The 20,589-nt window shown below is 33.5% G+C and overlaps 1 protein-coding gene across 2 annotated transcripts in view; it reads left to right on the forward strand.

Moving 5' to 3' along the window:
* LOC120626688 (zwei Ig domain protein zig-8-like) overlaps nt 1-20,589 on the forward strand; it is a 194,139-nt gene that overhangs the window by 97,016 nt on the left and 76,534 nt on the right. For both annotated transcript variants that reach the window (XM_039894309.1, XM_039894318.1), the window contains exon 2: nt 16,055-16,221. In XM_039894309.1, coding sequence (XP_039750243.1) covers nt 16,113-16,221 — 109 coding nt within the window. In that variant the 5' untranslated portion in view covers nt 16,055-16,112. The remainder of the gene's footprint in view (nt 1-16,054; nt 16,222-20,589) is intronic.

Raw genomic sequence — 20,589 nt, forward strand, 5'->3', positions numbered from 1 at the left:
TGATGATGAACGATGCTATGATAACATGTACCTAACTACAATAATAATAACATACTATACTTATAATTTAACAACATGTCTAAACTTAGGGTTAGAACCTACTAGGCGCAGATATGCGCATCTTATGCCGCCCCCGTAGACACCATCGTGTACCTTCGGCGAGCACGCCGGGGCGTCAAAGTTGCATGCGACCGTGATCCTTTGACGCCCCAACTTGGGCGCAGGCGGCTCCGCTGGGTTTTAGTGGGTATTCTGGCTGATGTTTCACCAGCCAGTGAGTCCCACATACCCTGCTGGAGGCCGAACTGCGCAGCCTCCGGCAGGGATGCCTAAACGCAAAGGGTTAGAACCTACTAACCTAACCTAACCTGGTTAGGTTGCGACTGAAACTCTCAAGGAGGGTAAAAATCGGTATAGGATACGAGTACTTTATTAAATACCTCTCTGGCGCAGTCGGGAGCGATGTGTTGATGGGAATTTATAAATAAGAAGAAGCTTGCGTAAAAGAAACCGTGGCTTGTTACCACCCTACCGACAAAGACGTGCTGAAAACTGTTTAGCATTCTAATACGGTATTTAGTTCATAAAACTGCCGTACCCCTAATAGGTCAGTTCGGTACCACAAGACTGCATCATCATTTACCATCAGGTCGCATTGTAGTCAATCTGACTTGTTATCCCTACTAATATTGTAAATGTCATTGTAAGTTTGTTTGTTACGCTTTCACGCAAAATCTACTCAACCGATCCTTATGAAACTTTGTACACATATTCTTGAAAGTGTAAAAAGTAATATAGGATACTTTTTATCCCGACATTAAGCTCGGTTCATTTGGGAGAGGGGATGAGTGTTTAACGATTTTACACCATAACTCTGACGAATTATAACCGATTTAAATAATTATTTTTATACTATAGAGGTTATAATATGTGTTTAATTTTGCCCAAACTGTGGTTTGAGATAGAGAACAGAACTCCTCAGCGGACAGCAGCAAACCCCTCATTTAAGGCTTAGCGACACTGAACACTTTCATTTTTTTTAGATCTCTACTAAATTTAATGCCACATCAAAAAACAAAATCAAAAGCAGACGAAGTCGCGGGCAACAGCTAGTAGAATATAAAGAAAGATATTATAGTCACTCGTAAGATATTAAAATAAAACTGAAACGCGAGGTGTAAAAATGGGTCCTCAGGGGTTTATATCACAGGCGATTTTATTTTATTGTGATGAAATGTCACGCAAGGGCCTCTTTACCGTTCAGACGGGGTTGGATGTATAAAAAAAAAAAACTTTTCTGAAGGGAGTCTTCTTTTTGAATAAAATGTAGAATTGATATTACCTAATTGATGTACTGGTAATGTTCCGAAAAAGGCGATCACAAAATGTATAGTATGTATAAAAACTATTTATTATTATTAAAATCTAAAGCGTATATAATATACAGCGTCCCGAAATATAATTTTTATATGTACATATACAAACATATACTATATATATACACTAATATATATGAATTTATGTGAATTTGTGTGTATCTTATCGTATACGTAAATTTATGTAAGTTTATTGTATGTGTTATGTATCTTTTAATTTAAACACAAACCACTACTTTGTATCTATTGTTCTCCTTCCACTTAATGGTTGCCTGGTAGAGATCGCTATCATTGATAAGGTTGCCATTACACCCTAATTTTGTTTTGGTGTCTAATAAGGAATTTTATTATCATTATTATTAGTTTAGAGTACAAAAAAAAAAGAAAAGAACAATAATAAGTAAGTTTAAAGTAATATGTTTGAATATCCAAGATAATAATGATCTTAAAACTTCAAAAGAAAAAAGATGAAAAAAAAAGATTCAATGATATACTTTATTTCAAATTCATTTCAAATTCTACAAATTTAAAACAAAACATCTAATTAAATGTTTAAAAAAATATTTATTGGCATGCAAGAAATATTAACTTACAAAGCCGAGATCAACTGCGGGATTAGTGTGTCTACTCACAATTCACCGTCTTGTAACGATGATAATAAACTTCCAAAGTCAGAGAAAATTTCATAGGTAGTTTTTTTTTTATTAAATATCATTAGTCTAGTGGCTGGCATGTTCAGCTTTTAATTAAGAGGTTCACTTGGTCAGGCCAATAATTTGTATTCGGTATTTCTTTCTAAACATCTCAGTTCCAGTCCGCAAGTAGGCAATGTCGGCGTGGGCCTAGTTAGGAACGATGCCGCATCCGGTTTTTATCACTAACGTAATTAAAACCTGCCATCCCGCATTAAATCAGCGTTGTGGATCTATGCTCTACAATATTCTTTCCTATTAAAAACGAGGCATATGCCTAACTTTAGGACGTTAGTAGTTTAAATTGGTAGTGGATATGATAAAACCTTTATATATATACCTCTCAATTAGTGCGTTTTTTATTTACGGAGAAATATCATCTCCTCTAAGGCAAACAAAAATTGTTCCAAAATTTCAGACTACTATGTTCTTAAAGATGTCAATTCTACTTTATAAAGGATAACAAATTGCTCCCAAAACTTAAGAAAACTCTCACGTATTTCGAAGAGGCAAACTTAATAGTAAGTATCTAATGTAGAAAGGAATAAGCTTCATGATACTAAAATATATCGTCACCGCGGGATTCCTTACGGTTCTTACGTTATAAGAATGAAAGCAAAGTAAAATATTGTACTAAGCGATGTAGATATAATAGGGTTATAAAAAAGAAAGTCTAGTCTGTGGACGTTTGAGTAACCTGACAAAGGAATTAAACGAGAGACATTTATATGAAACGAGTTTCATATCTTTCATTACTCATAAACTTTTTGTATACGTTAGTCAAGACAGCTTTACTCTATCCTCCAGTAAAAATCAATTTACCTTTTTTTAATTTTCCATTTTTCACCTTCACTCTTGGGTACTTTCACACTATGTGATTGCAATTGCACAAAACGAAAACAGAAACAGGAAACCATATCGACGAATGGTATCGCAGAGAATTGCGCAAGGTTCAAAAATGTTCTGCAAAATATAAATTTGGTATAGCAGTATTTTTCCTTCATAATGGCTTTTTATTTCTCTTTCTACTTCTTCTACTTTTAGCCCTTTTCTGCAATCTTATCTTTTAGTAAAAGGTACGGCAGTTATAATAAACCCAAGGCCTGAATCTGCTTCTACGCAGCATCGTAACCTCTGTATTTCCGGGATAAAACGTATCCTATGATTTTTATTCCAAATCATTTTTTGTAATTATTCCACCTCGTTAAAAGTTTTCGTTGCCAGTTTATGAATCCGATAATAAAAAAATATAAGAAAACCTATACGTCCAAAACTGAAGTACATTCGCGTCAGTAAAAGTAAGTTTGGATACGAAATAGAAGTTACTTTCGGAAAACAATTTCCTGCAAGTCGCTTTACATCGAATCCGATAGTTCTTTGAAATCCATTATCTCCCCCGTGAATGTTCGCTTTTGAATAGAAAATCGTGAATACTTCAATGAGAGGACTTTTTATTTTACGGTTTAAATGAATGAGCGTCCTTCGAAATTGTTTGCGATAAATGTCAACTTTTCCGTACATTTCTAATAAATGCATAATTGGTACAGTATGAAATTTTATTTAAAAAAATCATCTTCTCTTTAGATCGGATGGACAAATTTTAGCTATCCGTTAAAGAGAAGTTTTGCACCATTGGAAGAGAGAACCGGGCGAGGCCATAAAGCGTAGAAATTCTGTATAGTTTAATATTATTAAATATATTAAGAATAATAAATAGATAATAAATAAATTGATTCCTAATAGCGTGTTTAAATACTATTACAACTAATAATAGCAATTAAATATTATTTTTAGCGTGATAGCCCAGCGGTTAGGATTTCAACTTCTAACTTTTATATTCTAAGTTATGTGCGTTTTAAACAATTAAATATCGGTGAAGAAAAACATCGTCAGTAAACCTGCATGACTGAAATTTCTGCACAATGTTTTCAAAGGTGTGTGGAGTCTGCCAATCCACACTGGTCCACCAGCGTGGTCTACGGCTTAACTACGGCCTTAACCCCTTCTCATTTTGGGAGGAAACCCGTGCGCTATAGAGGGCCGATAATGTTTTATGATTATGTTTTGTGTTTACGATATTTTCCATATAATTTAAAAAAAAGGAAATTGAAGTTATGCAGGTAGTACTTTATCCTTACTATACAAAATGGTCGGAACTACCTAAACGATATCAATAATTCATATCTGCACGTCAGTCGAAAGATTCATAACAGTTTTGAAGCCTGATAAATATATTTCTCGTTGATGGACGACGTCACATATCTTCGTTAGCGTGTATTTAACTTCGCCTCCACACTGGATAACGCTGGGTTAGTAGAATTGTGCTAAATAGAAAAACGACGTCAAACGAACAAGAGTGAGAGCAGAGAACCGCTGGACACGTAAGCAGCAGGTCATGAATGGTAGAAATGCGAGAGATCTGTATTCACGAGTGAAAGTTTATCAATTAAGACAAATCATGGGAGATTCATGAGAAAACACCATATGTATAAAAGGTTCCGCTTGTAAAGTAAATATATGATTTGGTATTACATGGTCCATTTCGTTTGATACTTCCGCAAATATAAAAAACTCAATAGAGTGATACCTTTGTTCTCTTTCCTTTTCCTTGCGAGTGTACCAAAGTAAGTTTATTGCTATATTGACTGGAACACAACGGATCTCTTCATTTCGATTTTATCCTTCAGAAATCACGTTACAAAAAGTGTGTCATGATATTAATATTATATTATAGCTCGCTCACAGAATATTGCATGCAGAAGTCAAATAAAAATCTATTATTGTCTAACAATGCTGACAATAGAAACCGCGTCGCTGTCAAGTTTCTGCGGAAATAACTCGCTGCATTCTAGCCGATATATGCCCGGATCATATTTGATCTGACTTTATTTGAAATGTTAGCGCTTTTTAACAAAGGGTACGGGATATGACCTGACTATTAAGGATTGAAATGAAACGCAGAGTATCTTTTTAATATTAAGTAATTAAGAAAACCTGGGTTATCTTTCTGTTCTATTTTTAAAATACTAAAATGAACTTGTTTTGTTTTTTTTTATAAACATAGTTCTCAATATTTCCTTCAGGTATTAAATTAGTAATCATTACCAGCATTACTATGGCATATCTACCGTTTGCCTACCAAGCTCCACTTTACCAGCCAGGTGTAGTATGTTCGAAACCCTTCTTTTTCTGAAAGGAGATGCCCTATATTGGGCCGGTAATCCCATCCTTCTAATAAATAAATGATGTTTGTTACTCTTTCACGCAAAAACTACTGAACCAATTTGACTGAATTTTGACATGATCGATTATACCCTGGATTAACACATAGGCTGCTATATATCCCAGGAATATGTACGGTTCCCGTAGGATTCATGACAATCAAAAAGCAACGTACAACGCCGCGACCAACAGCAGCTGGTGAGTTAATAATGATGAAACTGTTGATATAAGTATATAGGTTTATTTGACATTCCTATATTCAACGTGACATATTGAATCAACCTATCAGAAAGTACTATACCTTACATATTGAATAAGATATGTCATATGCTTTTCTGGGTTGTGTGACGTAGATGTCAAACAGACAGGCATTCAGTCATTTGCACTGGTTTGTAACGAAAACGTCGTGGTCTTATATGTAGGGTTCGTTCCTCGAGGTAATTGAATTTTCTCTAGTCTGGTCTGGTTACAGGCTAAGCCCGTTGCTGGTTATGACTACCAACAAGGGCTAGCTTGTAGTGGACTATACGAAAACTGGATGGGCGTGTTTGGAAATCCGAACTCGGTCTTTGCTTTTCTCGGTTACAACAGAAAGCTAAACAAGTAAATGAATGGTTATGATCGCTACATATGAGTCAAAGTTCATTATTCATTCTTATAAACTCATAGGAGCAGTCTCCTTGACTAAAGCTCTCTAACCTCGTTTCCTATGAGAAGAAATCTTCATGAGAGTGGCGGTATTCATTGAAATTCAGGTGACCTGTTTGCTCGTTTTCTTGTCTTTAAATTTGTGTTCAACATTAAGACATTAGTAGAGGTGGTGATGAAGCTTCCTCATAAATATTCATCGTATCGACTTTCACAACTTTTTCTTTTACAATTATTGTGGAACGATCAAAATGAAGGATTATCCTGTTTTTCGACCTATTTCTACTGACCTCTATCGACTTCGCAATGAACACAAAGTTTGCGCTAAATCTCTTAAGCCCTATTTACATTGACGAGATGTTTCTGTAAGCGGAAGTAATGGCGGATTAGAAATTTTATTAGAATACTCAGTTTATTCGGGGTATTTATTTCGTATTTAAAATCATTGAAGGCTTTCTTTTTCTCCAACAAGAGAAAAAAAAATAGTTTAAGGAAATATCGATAGTGTTAGATATTTCAAAATTATTCAGATGTATCAAAAACTAAACTAAATGGGCAGGTCTAAAAGTATTGCTATCCTTCTTTGACTTCATTTAATATAGTTTAGTTTAAAGATTCGTGGCCAACAAAATTTATACCAACGTTTACATCATTCAAAGAATCATCATTGAAAGGCTGGTAAGAAGACTAATACTTTCAAAGAGAAAGTACCCATGACTTTTTTAGGAGGATAACACAGAAACAAGAAAAAATACCACTTCTGTTAAATAGTAATACTTATTTATAGCATACTGATAATTCGTATAGTGGACTAACTGTTAAACAGAGTTAGTCCATTGAAATACAAAGACGTCGGCGTGGTGGTGGTGGTGCGTCCTAAACCTTTTGCATTCCGAGAAGAACCGTGCTTTAAAATGGTCCGATAATGAGTTGATAGTGATGATTAAATATTTCACTTGATTTACATTGAATTAATAATTCCGTTAAATACATTATAAATGTAGTATTGTAGTGTATTCATTGCCATTGCTGTGATCATAAGCTTTGAACTGTAAAAGAAAAAAAAACAGGCTCGCTGACAAGCCCGTTCCGCTTACTAATGTAAACCTACCGTTTTATGCCACTGAGGATGTTCAAGGATTCTCCGTTCGTATGAAATATGTATGGCTATATATCCTTGTTAGACCATTCCCCCAACTATTCGACTCTCCTTGATTTATACCATCCATATAATACACTGAACCAATGCCAAAGTGTGAATATTTTTTTATTTACAATCCTAGCAGTTGCCCCTTTTGTTTGGCCGCGCTAATTACGGATTTACACATCCAGTGGGAACCTTTTTTTTCCTGGGAATACAAGTAGCTTATGTTTGCTCCATTTAATATTTTGTTACTCCCAAATAAAAAAAAAAATACGTTAACAATTTTTTTATTCATTAAGGTCATTAAAGATGTGTGTTAATATATTAATGTTCCGATTAAAAAATTAAAGCCAAATCAATGTTGTTGTCAGGACCAATCAAACGAGCAAGACTGCGTCGTTTTATTACTGAAATACCATGGCCACCATTCGGCTCCATGTCATAATAATAATGCTTTTCATCCGATTCACTTATGCGTGAAAAACTCCAGTACAATCTGAAACTAGGAAGTGGTGAAATTTAAACTTACAAGATTTTAACATAGATAGACATTAGGACTTATAAAAATACTAGAATATCGCATTGTGCCAGCGCTTTGTGATTTTTTTAATAATTTTCATTTACCTCTTATCACGAAAGCTTATATTTTACGAACACAATATATCTGATGGCAAGAAACTGTGCAGGTAACACGGTCTTACCTACCAAATTCCTATTCATTCATGCCTAGAAAGACCCAGATAGTACGTGCCAGGAAAGATGGATGCCGGAGAGAAATTCCATTTCTATCCCGCGCATTTCGCGGCATTCTCGAAAGCAGAATGCATCACTTTACATTTTTGTCACCTACATAAAATTAATAATTGTAATATCTATTCATTTATTTATTGTAAATACACATTAGTTATACATTTTACCCACTTACAGCCAAGGTTTTAAAAAATAATTTTATACGCGTGCTAAAAAAATATAAAGAATGGAAAGGCCCAGGTATTCAGATATTCACTTCAATACCAACAATGTTCAGGATGGCACTTAGATCTTTCATTAATTAACAGTATTATTGAAGCTAAATACCTAGTTTCTCATATTAAAGTATTCATTTTATAAAAGACATCATTAAAGCCCACCAACCTGCTTTAGAGCAGTGTTGTGGGTCGGTACTAGATAAACCTGACTTCCCAAGGAGTGAAATAAAACAACTAGACTGACTCTAATACTGTATATTAGGCTTCTCTATAATTCATATTACTTGTTACCTTCATATGACTCTACTACCAGTTCGGAATGCTGTCTTCGGCAGAGAAGACCACTGGCAAGAAACTCTACCGTTGCTCTTTTATTCAATCAATTAAAACAACTTATAAACACAATTACAACATCATATGTAATAACGCTAGGCCCTTTGATACAAGACATATTTTAAGACAGTTAAAACATAACTACTATGATCACTTATAACATCAGGACTTTTGGAACAAGTTGTTTGTATAGAGCAACCTCTGCTACATAAACTGTGTGTGTAAAATAATGCTAGGGCTCCATATATGATACCAATAAATAACCCAAAGGATGAGATATACTTATCTGATGCAACATCAGGTACAACCATAGTACCAACAACTTTTAACAACTTATCTCAACTCCATCACCAGTATATACAACTCTTGTTCCGCCACAACAGTATTTCGTTACGTTTATCGTTTCCATTATAAATCATCTATTCCCAATTTGTAACGTTCTATCCACAATACTTTACTTAATCTTCTATTCTCAATTCATTAATTTAAATCCGTCCTCCCTTTTCTTTGCCGCCAATCTAACTTGTCAAACTCGCGTCTCCCGCCATAGATCCTATACTTTTATTTGACAGTCTACTAAAGTCCATTATTCTATTTTCAATACATTATCAATGAGTATACAAACTATTATTTGTTGATATATTTAATATAATCATCGGGTTTATCATAGATAAAGTGCTGTAATTCCCTATTTCCTAACACGCGCATAAATTATTACCTATTAAATAATTTTTGGCCGTATTTTTGTGTGACTCCTAAGTAAGAAAAATCAACCTCGGATTTTCAGCTGATAAGTATATATTAGGTGTTTATTGTTTTAGCAAACCTTAACAATCAATTAGTTATAAATAAGTAGAACATAAAATAATAAACTTACATGTTAATACAAACACAAACGAGAAATTTTAATTAATCAATTATACTATAAGAACACTAACGTCCGTTAATTATTTTTCCATTCAAACAATCCAGACGGTACGGAATGAATATACGCTACTCACATAAGAGCAGCGTGGTGGGTCTATTCTCTAAAACTTTCTATAGAGACAGAGATACCTGCTCCCAGTTTTGGGGTGTTATTAATGTAGTGAGATCTTTAATACGGGTCCTTGTGCTTTATAATCCACTTTCTATAATTTTTCTCTACGGAGTCCTTTAAAAGTGTATGTATTTATTTATTACAACACTATTTTAATACAGTAATAGTTAAATGATTGTTTCAAAACATTTGCTGTTAGGTAAAAATTAAGTGGTCATAAATTTTTACTACCCTTTTAGTTTGTATCAATCAATGAATGTTCATAATGTTGTCTATTTAATTAGAAACATACTAATATTAACACCTCCTCTGTTTTTGAAGACGAAAGAACTGGCGATATTTTCTCGGCGATATCTTTAGATATACGAAAGTTTACTTTAACCAAGGTACAAGTTTTATTATGTAATAGTTAAAAGTTCTCCTTCGTTAACACGGAGATTTAAGTGCTTGCTTACAAGTATCTAGTATAAATAAGTTTGGAAAGAAAATCCGCGTGTTAATTTAAGCATTTGTGAAAGTACTTTGATTGCTACATTATTTATTTCATTTATAATATGCCGATATATTATATCGTACTGTAAGTTTATTTTTGCAGAACTAAAAAATTAAATTATCATGTGAAAAATATTAAGAAGAATAACTTGAGTCACTTGTCAATAATTTTAAAATTTATTTTAGGCCTTATGATTTTCTGATAGTATTTTTTTTAATTAGTAATAAAATAAAGCAAAATTCATAATCAGTTCCGATTGAAGCTTAGCCAAGACGACAACATTATCGAAAATGTTTTAAAAATTTAAATTTTTTTGAAAAAAAAAAATGTCGATTGAGTTTCTGGGTCACAGCTAATCACAGTGACCCAAAAACAATATTACCTATTTAAATATCAAAGCCTTCAGCTTATATGTTAATAGTCGCATTAATACGTTAGGGGCTTTTAAATTATATTCCTTTACCAAGTGACCCAGATATTATAAAACAGTATTAATAAGGTGTTTTCTCGTTTATATAATGAAGAAATATATGTTTTTGAAGTTATTTAAGTTGAAGTCTACTTAGACTATACCGAACAACCATTAATTATCAGATCGGAGTTGTTAGGTTTTTATTATCTATTCACAACTTCCCAATCAGCAAGTTCACCACAAACAAAGAAGTTGTGAAACTTCCCCAAACCATTAAAACGTCCTTTAGAAATACACAAGTTGGTAACGGGCAAGTTTTAATGTCTTCTGGGAGAAAATTCCCCTTTGTTGCAACCTCGGTTGGTTGAACGCTAAAAACAACTAGGTATAGGAAATACTTTAATGTTAAATACCACACATTTTTGTGTCACTATGTTATACATGCGACTTTGTCTGCACAGAATATAATTCATGTTTTCCCGTTTCCTGCATTACAAAATAGCTTATTCAGTCCATGTACAGTCGTCTTAATGTCTAGCTTATAAAACAAAGAATTTTTTTTTAGGAATTAGTTGGGAGTTATTTCAATTCAAGTGATTTGAAGTCATCTTTAATACGTTCCACGAAGAACACACCTGCCTGTTAAAAGCAGAAATTTATGGTAACTTGACTTTTTTTTTCCTGCACTACAATCTTATGACTGTTATCTTACTAGCATTGCTTTGTTGTACAACAAACAGTCCGACATGGCCATTCGAGTTGCTTTTTTATAAAAACCTTTTTTTATTTTTTTTATTTAGTTATTACAGCCTTTCTAATGAAAGAAAAAGTGCTCAACCGTGGTACGTAACTGTGGTCTTAACCTTCCCATTACCAATCTGAGTAAATTGTAAAAAGCCAGTAAAAAGAAAGCTTTTTCAGAAACAATTAATTATGTATATTTGTTCTTACAGCCCTTGTAACCACGGCAGTAATAAAAGATTTCTTCCTGAAAGACATTAAAACTTGCTCGTTACCAACTTTGTGTTTAAAAAGACGTTTTGATGGTTCAAAGAAATTTGTCAAGACCCCTTGCCAGCGGAAAAGTTGCTAATTCAGAAGTTCGAGATAAATAATGAATAATGGTTTGGCTCACCATATCACACAATATGTTTGTGTGGTTTTAGAAGATGATGAACTTGATGAATTTGTATTCACAAATCAGAGCAATGTTTACTTTATTTTATGTATTTCTAGATGTTAGTTGTTCATTGATGCCCTTCTGTTAAGGTCACTTGAAAAGTGGTTCGATGCCATTCTCAAGATTAGCCTCGATAAACCTATAATCATCATCCACATCAACAGCCTATTACAGTCCACTGCTGGACTAAAGACCTCTCCCAATTGGAGGATTTTCCCATAAGTACCACGCTGGGCAGGCGGGTCGGTCATCGCAGTAGATGGTAGTAGAAGCACAGAAGACGCTGCTGACCGCTCTCCGTTATATTTCCTTAGTCGCCTCGTACGACTCCCGCGGGAAGAACAGGGGTGGTAAAAACACCACACGGCAAATCCATAACAGTATGACATAATAATATTAATTTCTTAAATCTCTCTAACTTTTTCATGTTACTTTAAATTAAGAATTGCTTAGAATTGCTTACACATTACTCCAAGACACATTTTTCAATATTCTTTATCAGAATTTGACTTGACACTGTTGTGGGTTTTTATTCGCTATCGATGTTATGTTATGCTATATATTTATGTCATGCTCTATACTACTATCCTACTACAATAGTATATGAATTAACATCCCGAAAATGGTAAGTATACTCTAAGTATAAATGATGATCTTCTCCTCCTAAGTTTGAAAGTCAACTTAAAATTCCTTACGCTTGACATATATATAGTAGTTTGTTGGGACTTGTAAGCGTTTTGCGATACTTGCGTACACTCTCAGATGTACGATCAATTTTTACTGCCCTTGCGAACGTGGCCGCAACAAAAGGGAGTTTTCTTTGTAAAGATATTAAAACTTGGACACTTCCAACTTAGATGTTCCTGGGAGACGTTTTAATGACTAAGGGAAGCTTATCAGGTTCAGTCAAGAGCAGTGGAAAACTACGAATTCTGAAGTCGTCGCTATGCAAAACTTAAGTTATATAGATAGATAGAAAAAATATGAGGAAAGTAGATCTACTAATAAATATTAACAATCAGATTTTATTCAGATAATTATCAAAGTCTTTTTTTTACCTGCATGTGGAAGTCTAAAATGTTCACCTGTTCCGAAATTGGTACAAAACAGACAAGCAGTTTAAAAAAATGTGTTTGGATTAATATACTTGCGCTATTATAGAAAACAATATATACGTTTAGTCAGTGATAGTTTCAAAATCACAAATTGACACTAGATTTATATTTAAGTAGGTTGATACTCGTATGTTAAGACTGTTTAGATTTATCTAGAGTATCCGAATATATGAGTGTATAAGTGTATTTGTTTAGCTAAGTGAGTTAATATATTGTAAAAGAATATTCCTTATTTTTTCATATTACTACAATACTGTTCTTCTGTTATGTTTAATTTAAGAAATGCTCACTATCGATGGTTACTTACGACTTCATTTATTAAGGTAACATAAGAAAAAGTAAATGCTAACAAAAGCCAAAAAGTAATACAATTTTCTGCGTTACCACAATGGTATAGTTCGTAAAGTGAACGGTTTATGAAAACATAAATTCTACTACAATGCCCTTTCTAGATCTCTACATGTAGCTTTTATCACAAAGAGAATAAAAGTTATACCGAAAATATTTATTTCTTATGCTGGTTTATGTTTGCGATAAAGTAACACGAGACGGTAAAGTTTTCCATACAAATAAATAAAACTGAAGTGTACGTCTGTGATTTCAAAGTAACAGACATTCATTAAGCTCGTATGATTTATGTTGAGTTATAAACATAACCAGATTACACATTGATGTGCCAATCTGTTTGTTTATTCGAACTAATCTTCGCACTGCTAACTAATTTGGATGACTAGCTTAAATGCAGGTTGTGAGTTATACAAGTAGTGATATTATACGCTTTTTCTGAAAAATACAGTTATACCCAAGTGGGTATGACTTCGATTCGACAAGCACGCACGCACCACTATTAAGCAACTAAAATACCATTTACTTCAACGTTGAAGGAAAACATCGTGAGTAAATCCTGCATGTCTGAGTTGAGAGAGTTCTCCATAATGTTCCCAAAGGTGTGTAAAACCCTTCTCTTTATGAGGACGTACCCTGTTGTGGGACGCTAATGGGTTGATTTGGATACTTTTATTGTACACCAAAGAAAAAAGTAGATACAGATATATACACATAGAGTACAGTTTGGTGGCCTTATCGCTACATAGCGATTTCTTCCAAGCAACCAAAGATGCAAAGGAAAAAACATAGAAATGTGGTGCAATCAATGAGAAATATACATTACACCAATATTTATTTATTTAAGAGCACTAACAACATATTACAATGTTTTTTAAACATAGCACGCACACAAACACATGGACTGATATGCACGTCAATGACAAGTGCACATAGCATTGACAAAGCGTCATATAAACTTTATTTGCAAAAAAATTAACACAAAATTTAACTCACCGATAAGTGTTCGGTGAGTTTATTTCTAAAAGCTATGGGTGAGTCATGGAAGATATCGATGCCAGGTATCTTTTTAGATAACTCGTTGTATTTCACACAAATACGTATAATAGGCGCTTGTTTTCCGAGATGGGATTTAGTAAATGGTATATGAAAAAAATTTGTGGATTTGCAACTTCTGGTGTACCGGCGCGGGACAGTCAGAGATATATGATTGAGAAGGTTGTTTGAAAACACTGCCATTTTATACTAACTTGTATTTATATGTGATACATATATATATAAATATATATAAATATATGTATCACATATAAATACAAATAAGATATCAAAATACATTAAATAACATTACCCCTAAATAATAATATAATCTACTAAAATTCAAATACAAAAAAATAAATAATAATAATATAGTAATGTTGATGATTCTGAAAAAGGATTGCTTAGTGAGTTGAAAGGGGGTTGGAATATTCTTTACAGTCCTATATTTATCCTATCAAAATAGAGACCTTAGAGGTGACACAAGATTTAGAAGGTAGGTAAATGTTTTCAAATGTTTTTATTAAATCCACCAATAAACGAGTGAGGTGGAACTGTTATTATAAAAACCCATGTTGCTGAATTTAGAGCATTATTATTTGCAATAATATTATTACTATTAAATAACTCTTTATATTTTGTCTATCAATTTGAGGATGAGGTTTAAAGCCATGCGCATGTTATGACACTGGCAATCACATTCTTCAGACCGGAACATAGCATTGCAACCATGCTGCTTAGATAGTAGGTACTTCCCCAGGCGAGTCTGTCACAAAAAGGTCTATTGCTATTGCTACTGGTGCGTTAAGGAGTTGGCCACTAAGTCAGATCCGAGTCCAACTTAAGACTTCAATATAATAACCGGCCTGAACTTCAAACATACTGTTTACTCAAAATAGCTAAGAAAACATGACGTTTTAAGTATTAATTTATTTAACATAGCTTTGTTTGCTATTATATAACCAAATTAGGTCTATATAGGATACGTTTGTAACATAATATTGTCAAAATAAATTAGTGCATTTAATCAAGGATGACCCAAATTTAAGTCAAATTTCTCTCTACGTTAGGGCACGTCAAAGGCAATTAAACTAAGTGGAAAGTTGATAGAGGTTTAAATGTCAAGCATCCATCAAGATATGCTTTGGAAAACTGATAGGTCACGTCAGAAGAAGTTGTCGGTCAGCAAAATTCCTATACATGGTGTCCTGTTCTTTGTTTTAAAAAGCTTTATTTTTATTGCTATGCACTAGTCGCTCCCGACTTCGTCTGCTTTTATTCTGGTTTTGTAAAACGCCTTAAGTACCGTTTTATTCTCGTGCGAGACAATCATACGGTATATAAATACCTAATTTTGCAAATTGGCTGTATAGCCTATTTTATTCTATTAAACCATAGAATTGTTCTTGGGTGATTTTCATAACTTAAGTGTGGATGTTTAACAACCATATCGTAATATTCATTATTTTTTTAGTTCTTCTGTACGAGATACGAATAAGGTTGCAGGTTGTTTGCTTGACTGCAATCTAACCTGGTGGTAAGTGATGGTAGCGGGCTAACCTGTTAGGGAGTTGCAGTTATATTAAAACCATACTCCGAATCGGTTTGTACGCGACATCGTACCGGAACTGGAAATCGCTTAGAGGCACGTCTTTATCGGTTGTGTGGTAACTAGCTACGGCCGAAGCTTCCCACCAGACCAAACCTAATAGAAATTCATAAATTATAAATGGCCCCTGCCGAGAATGGAACCAGTGACCTTCCATGTATGGGTATTATAACTTAGCTATTCTTTCTAAAGAGTCTTATAAATGAATGAATGAATGAATACTTTTGTTGCAAACCACAAAAAGTACATAAAAAATGAAAAGTATAACAAAACAACGTATACAATTTTGCTTATGCCCAAATTGAAATTGGATAACAATGACTAAGGATGAAGATGATGATGGAAGAGGCCTTTAGTCTACCAGTGAACTTTTACAGCCTATTGTTCATGGATGGACTTCCTAAAAGTAGCATCTGCTTATCCCAATTTTTTTTTTGTTTCAGACAATGCATCGCATAGACCCTCGGTTGGCTTATAACGAATGGATGCGACAGGGCTAGCATGGCGGTGTCAGGGCTAGGAGGTATGCGAGCGCGCATGGGCTATCGGCTCAAGTTTGTTCTGGTGGTGATCGTCAGTATGGTGCTGGGATTTTTCAACGAAAGTCAAGGTAAGTAACAGAAAACAATATTTCGCACGAAGCGATTTGCAAAGCTATACAGCAAGCAAGTAACGTATGGCTGAGGTTCGGAACGCGCTTCCGAGTTCTGTGTTTACTAATTCATTTATTAAAAAAAAAAAAATTCATTTATTTCAAGTAGGCCCAGTTTATATAGTATCACTTTCTAAACGTCAAGTTAGACTGTTTATATTGAATCTACCATCGCTTCGAAAGGCGGATTCCACCAAGAAGAGGCGGCAAAAAACTCAAAATGTTGCTTTTTTTAAAAATCATTTTACAGTTTACAATCAAAATATTCTATCTTGTGAGAGATGAGAGCGGAGCCTGCTTCCAAGCAGCCTGGTCGTAAGAAATTTATCAATCTTATAGTAACCAAGATTTATTAAATTACCTTGGGAATCATATTATCAAAGCATATACCCAATCCCACAAATGACTTCTGCACCTTTTGCAGGTGCAGATGTCACTAATTTATGTCCATTTCGAGTAAGGCGGTTGTGTATATACACTTTTTGTTTATGCTTTGTCTTACAATTACTATATTGATAAAAATATATGGTAAAGCTACCGTAAGCATTCCTATTTCTTTAACGTTTGTCGGATTCACGTTATTTAAGTATATATCTTCACCGTATAGCAATATAAATATAGTTTTTTTTATAGTTTCAATATCTTTGGCCCATACTTAAATCCCGTAAGACATCACACTATGAAAGTACGCAAAGTAAACAAGCCTAGCTGTTTCTATGTCAGTAATCTGTCAAATTTTTCTGACGGCGTAGGTTGCCGAGCTTAGTTTACCCGCTAGTGTATCTATATACTCTACTTAAACTTACAATCCAAGGTCATAAAACAAGAACAAGGAAACTGTGGAATCTTCCATTTTTATTCATTCTTCATTTAACGAGAGAAAATTTAGAAATTATTAATTCCCAAATTGCCCTGCCAGGAATCGAACCCGGAACTTGAAACTTTATACTACAGCGCTCACTTTTGCGCCAGGCACGGATTCAATATCGTAATGCAGAAAGTCTTAATAAGGCAGTTTCATATTTAAAGGGTTTCAATAGATACCTATTGATGAAATGGAGGCTCAGATCTAAATAATTGAAGAGATTATTCTAGTTGTTCAGATTACGCAAATTGATTACGCAATTAGTTATTGCCTGTACCAGATAATTCAGCAACAGATCCATAATCATCATGTAAACTTGCGATTACAATGACCAAATGCGTATTCATTGAAAATGAACGTAATAATTATTGAAAGTACATAACGAAACATGGTAAAATACAGTTAATATTTTATCGTCAGCTTACTTAGAGTAAAAATACAGTGTTATACTAAAAAGATAATAAGTAAGTTCCTAAAGTCTAAACGAATTTAATGTTATAGATTAATAGAGAAAAAGTAAATAGGCTCTAAAGAATATATTGTTTAGAGCCTATTTACTTTTTGACAATTGTAAAAAAAATCTCAAAGTCCTCGGCCAGGTTATCAATAGCAATATAAACATCAAGTCATACAATATTGTTTATATAATCTTTTTGCACCAAATTTTGGCCACATGAAGTAAACGTTTGCTTGTCTGATTAAGCAAATAGGCTGTCTGCCATATTGAGCATAATAATAATTATGATATTAAAATAAAATACGTAAGCACTTTTGAATTTAAATCCATAGCTGTTAATACAGAGAGACAATTTTATGTCGAATACCTACAGTAAAGCGTGAATTTTTTGCAAACATTGACCCGACTTATGCTTACGCTTATTTTGTTATGGATGCACAATTTCTGTAACGTCCTCTATTCATACCACATTAATGTAGAGATTAATCACAATAAATTTATATTTATATTTTTCATTTTTTCTGGGCTTACCGTAGATTTAAGTGAATCTGTCTTGTATTGGAATCTAATTTTGGAGTTAAACAAATCAATATCAGCTCTATATAGCAGCAGTGTCTAGCGAAAATCTAATTTTAGCGCCAAAACGTCTAAACAGCGTTTGCCGTTCAAAACGGCTAGCATTATTCGAATTACCATATTCCGCATAAACCTAATTAGTGACGCTAGCAATAGGATAGTAATTGACCATTACTTGGTCTTTACGATCACATTCACTTTGGTATAGCTGACTGTAAAATCATTGAATATTTGAATATTGACTTATGAATGGATTTCAACTATGCACATTGGTTCCACATTTGCTTTTATTAGTTCTGATGTTCCATCGAACATATTGCCTTTTTTCATATATGTGACCATAGTCATCCTCATGTGAGCATAACTTGTTATTAGGTATATCCTCCAGTCTGCCTCAATGCGGGTCAGCAAACTTTAAAGATTTCACATGTTATCAAAATTAAGCTTAATTTGCTATACTCCGCGAAAAGCAGGAGAATCTGTGTGGTGTAATTTATAATTTCTTCAATCCTTATACCCCACACCAAACAGATCTTCGGCAATATACCCTCTACGCACGTTTCGCTCCGAAACCGGAGCATCATCAGGAGATGTTGACTTTACAATGAATAATTGTTAAGAGTAACGCCTAAGTAAGTGTAGTAAGTGCAAAGTAACGCCTGCTTCTATCCAATATCCAATATCCAAGATTTCACATGTTACTAATTTTCATTTATCACTCCATATTTTCTTAATAAGTATATAGAATATATTATGGTGTTATAAAATATTTCAACAAAAAAAAATTAAATCAACTAAAAACTATGGAAAAGGCTAGTTTTTGTTTAGCTTTGCTTTGCTTTGATTGGGTTAAACTATGAAATTATATTATTAATAAATACAAAAAAATAATAAACACAAACAAATTCCAAAACTTTAGATAAATATGAAGTCTACTAGAAATAGTACAGAATACGTTTTTTACCTTAGACACCACATTTGCAGTGCGTTTTAATGATCCAGGTCGAAACAATTATATGTATCTAATAAAATAATAATATCCGCATCTTCAAACCAAACAGGTTTTGAAATTTTGTCGTAAGTCTTAACTGAATAGCATAATCAAAAATTTTAAAGTTTCCTACAACTTTTGAAATTAGTAATTATTTTAATACTTATTACTAGTAGCTGTTATAATATCACTGTTTCAAAAACTTATTGCAAAAAATCGTGATACTGCATATTTGAGATGACAACTTTGGTAATACCATATTCGGTTATGCGATAAATCTATTTTCCCCAAGTAATAGCATTAGTTGAATAAACAGATGCGAGCAAACATGGTGTTCAATGTATTTGCGTATGGAGAGTTGCTTAAACGAAGAAAATAACTGACATTTGCTTTGCCATCAACTCTGGATGCCAAAAGAAAAGAAAAAAGAACATCGACCAAATAACATCTGAGCTGACTTTATTCACCTCACCAACGTAACCTATATATTTAATTGAAGGAAAAAGAGCAGTTGTACTAAACAAACATTTCAAATCATCTGATATTTTTCTTTAACAAACCTTTGGAGGGACGTGTATTATTTTTGTCCCTTTCTGCAGTATTTGCATGAACTCAAATCATAATATTTATCTTTACGACTCTCATAAATCCTTTTTTAAAGCAAAGCAAAGCAAAGAATGATAGCGGGGAGCAAATATTAAAAGCCCGTTTGCAATATGCGGTTGTACCACGTAACTTTATGTGCATTGTTTCATATTACTCGCACTGCAGGATGTTAACTTTGTTTGCTCGGAACTCTAGCGGAAGCATTTATTGATTTACTTACAATTATCGGTCTGGAAGCACTAAACAGTACATGACCAGATATGTTAACATTGGCGTTAATTATTATGACCGTAGTATCATTAGCAGCTGTTCACACTAAATTTTCAACAGCCGTATCAAATTCCTAGTGAAGTTAGACAAATACTAGCTCTTCCTATTTATTATTTCGGTACTCTATTTTGGCTTAGGTTATCCTCTCTATCAAATTTTTACCCATTTCTATTAGAAAATATGGAATAGCCAATGTTGTATCAGTATCGGAAAATTATTTATTCGTTTTTGTTTTTGTTCAATAACATTTTATTCTCACATGCTTTACTTTGCTTTACCTTCCCTCCGTTACCAAATACACTGAATTTTAATGTTTGTTCAGAAATGTTTGTCCTACTAATGCGATTATTTGGGGCAAATAGATTTATCGTATACCGGAATATGTAGTTATCAATATTAGTACGTCAAATATTTGGTATTGCGATTTGGTTTGCAACACGTTAATTCGTCAATAAATTTATTTAATTGGTAAGTTTTGTTTGTTTGGTAAATAATAATTACTGGTTATATAACAGCATTATTTTGCTTTGATCTACATAAAGAAATACGTTCCCATACTAC

Source organism: Pararge aegeria, chromosome 1 (genome assembly GCF_905163445.1).
Source record: "Pararge aegeria chromosome 1, ilParAegt1.1, whole genome shotgun sequence".
In the NCBI taxonomy this organism is placed as follows: domain Eukaryota; kingdom Metazoa; phylum Arthropoda; class Insecta; order Lepidoptera; family Nymphalidae; genus Pararge; species Pararge aegeria.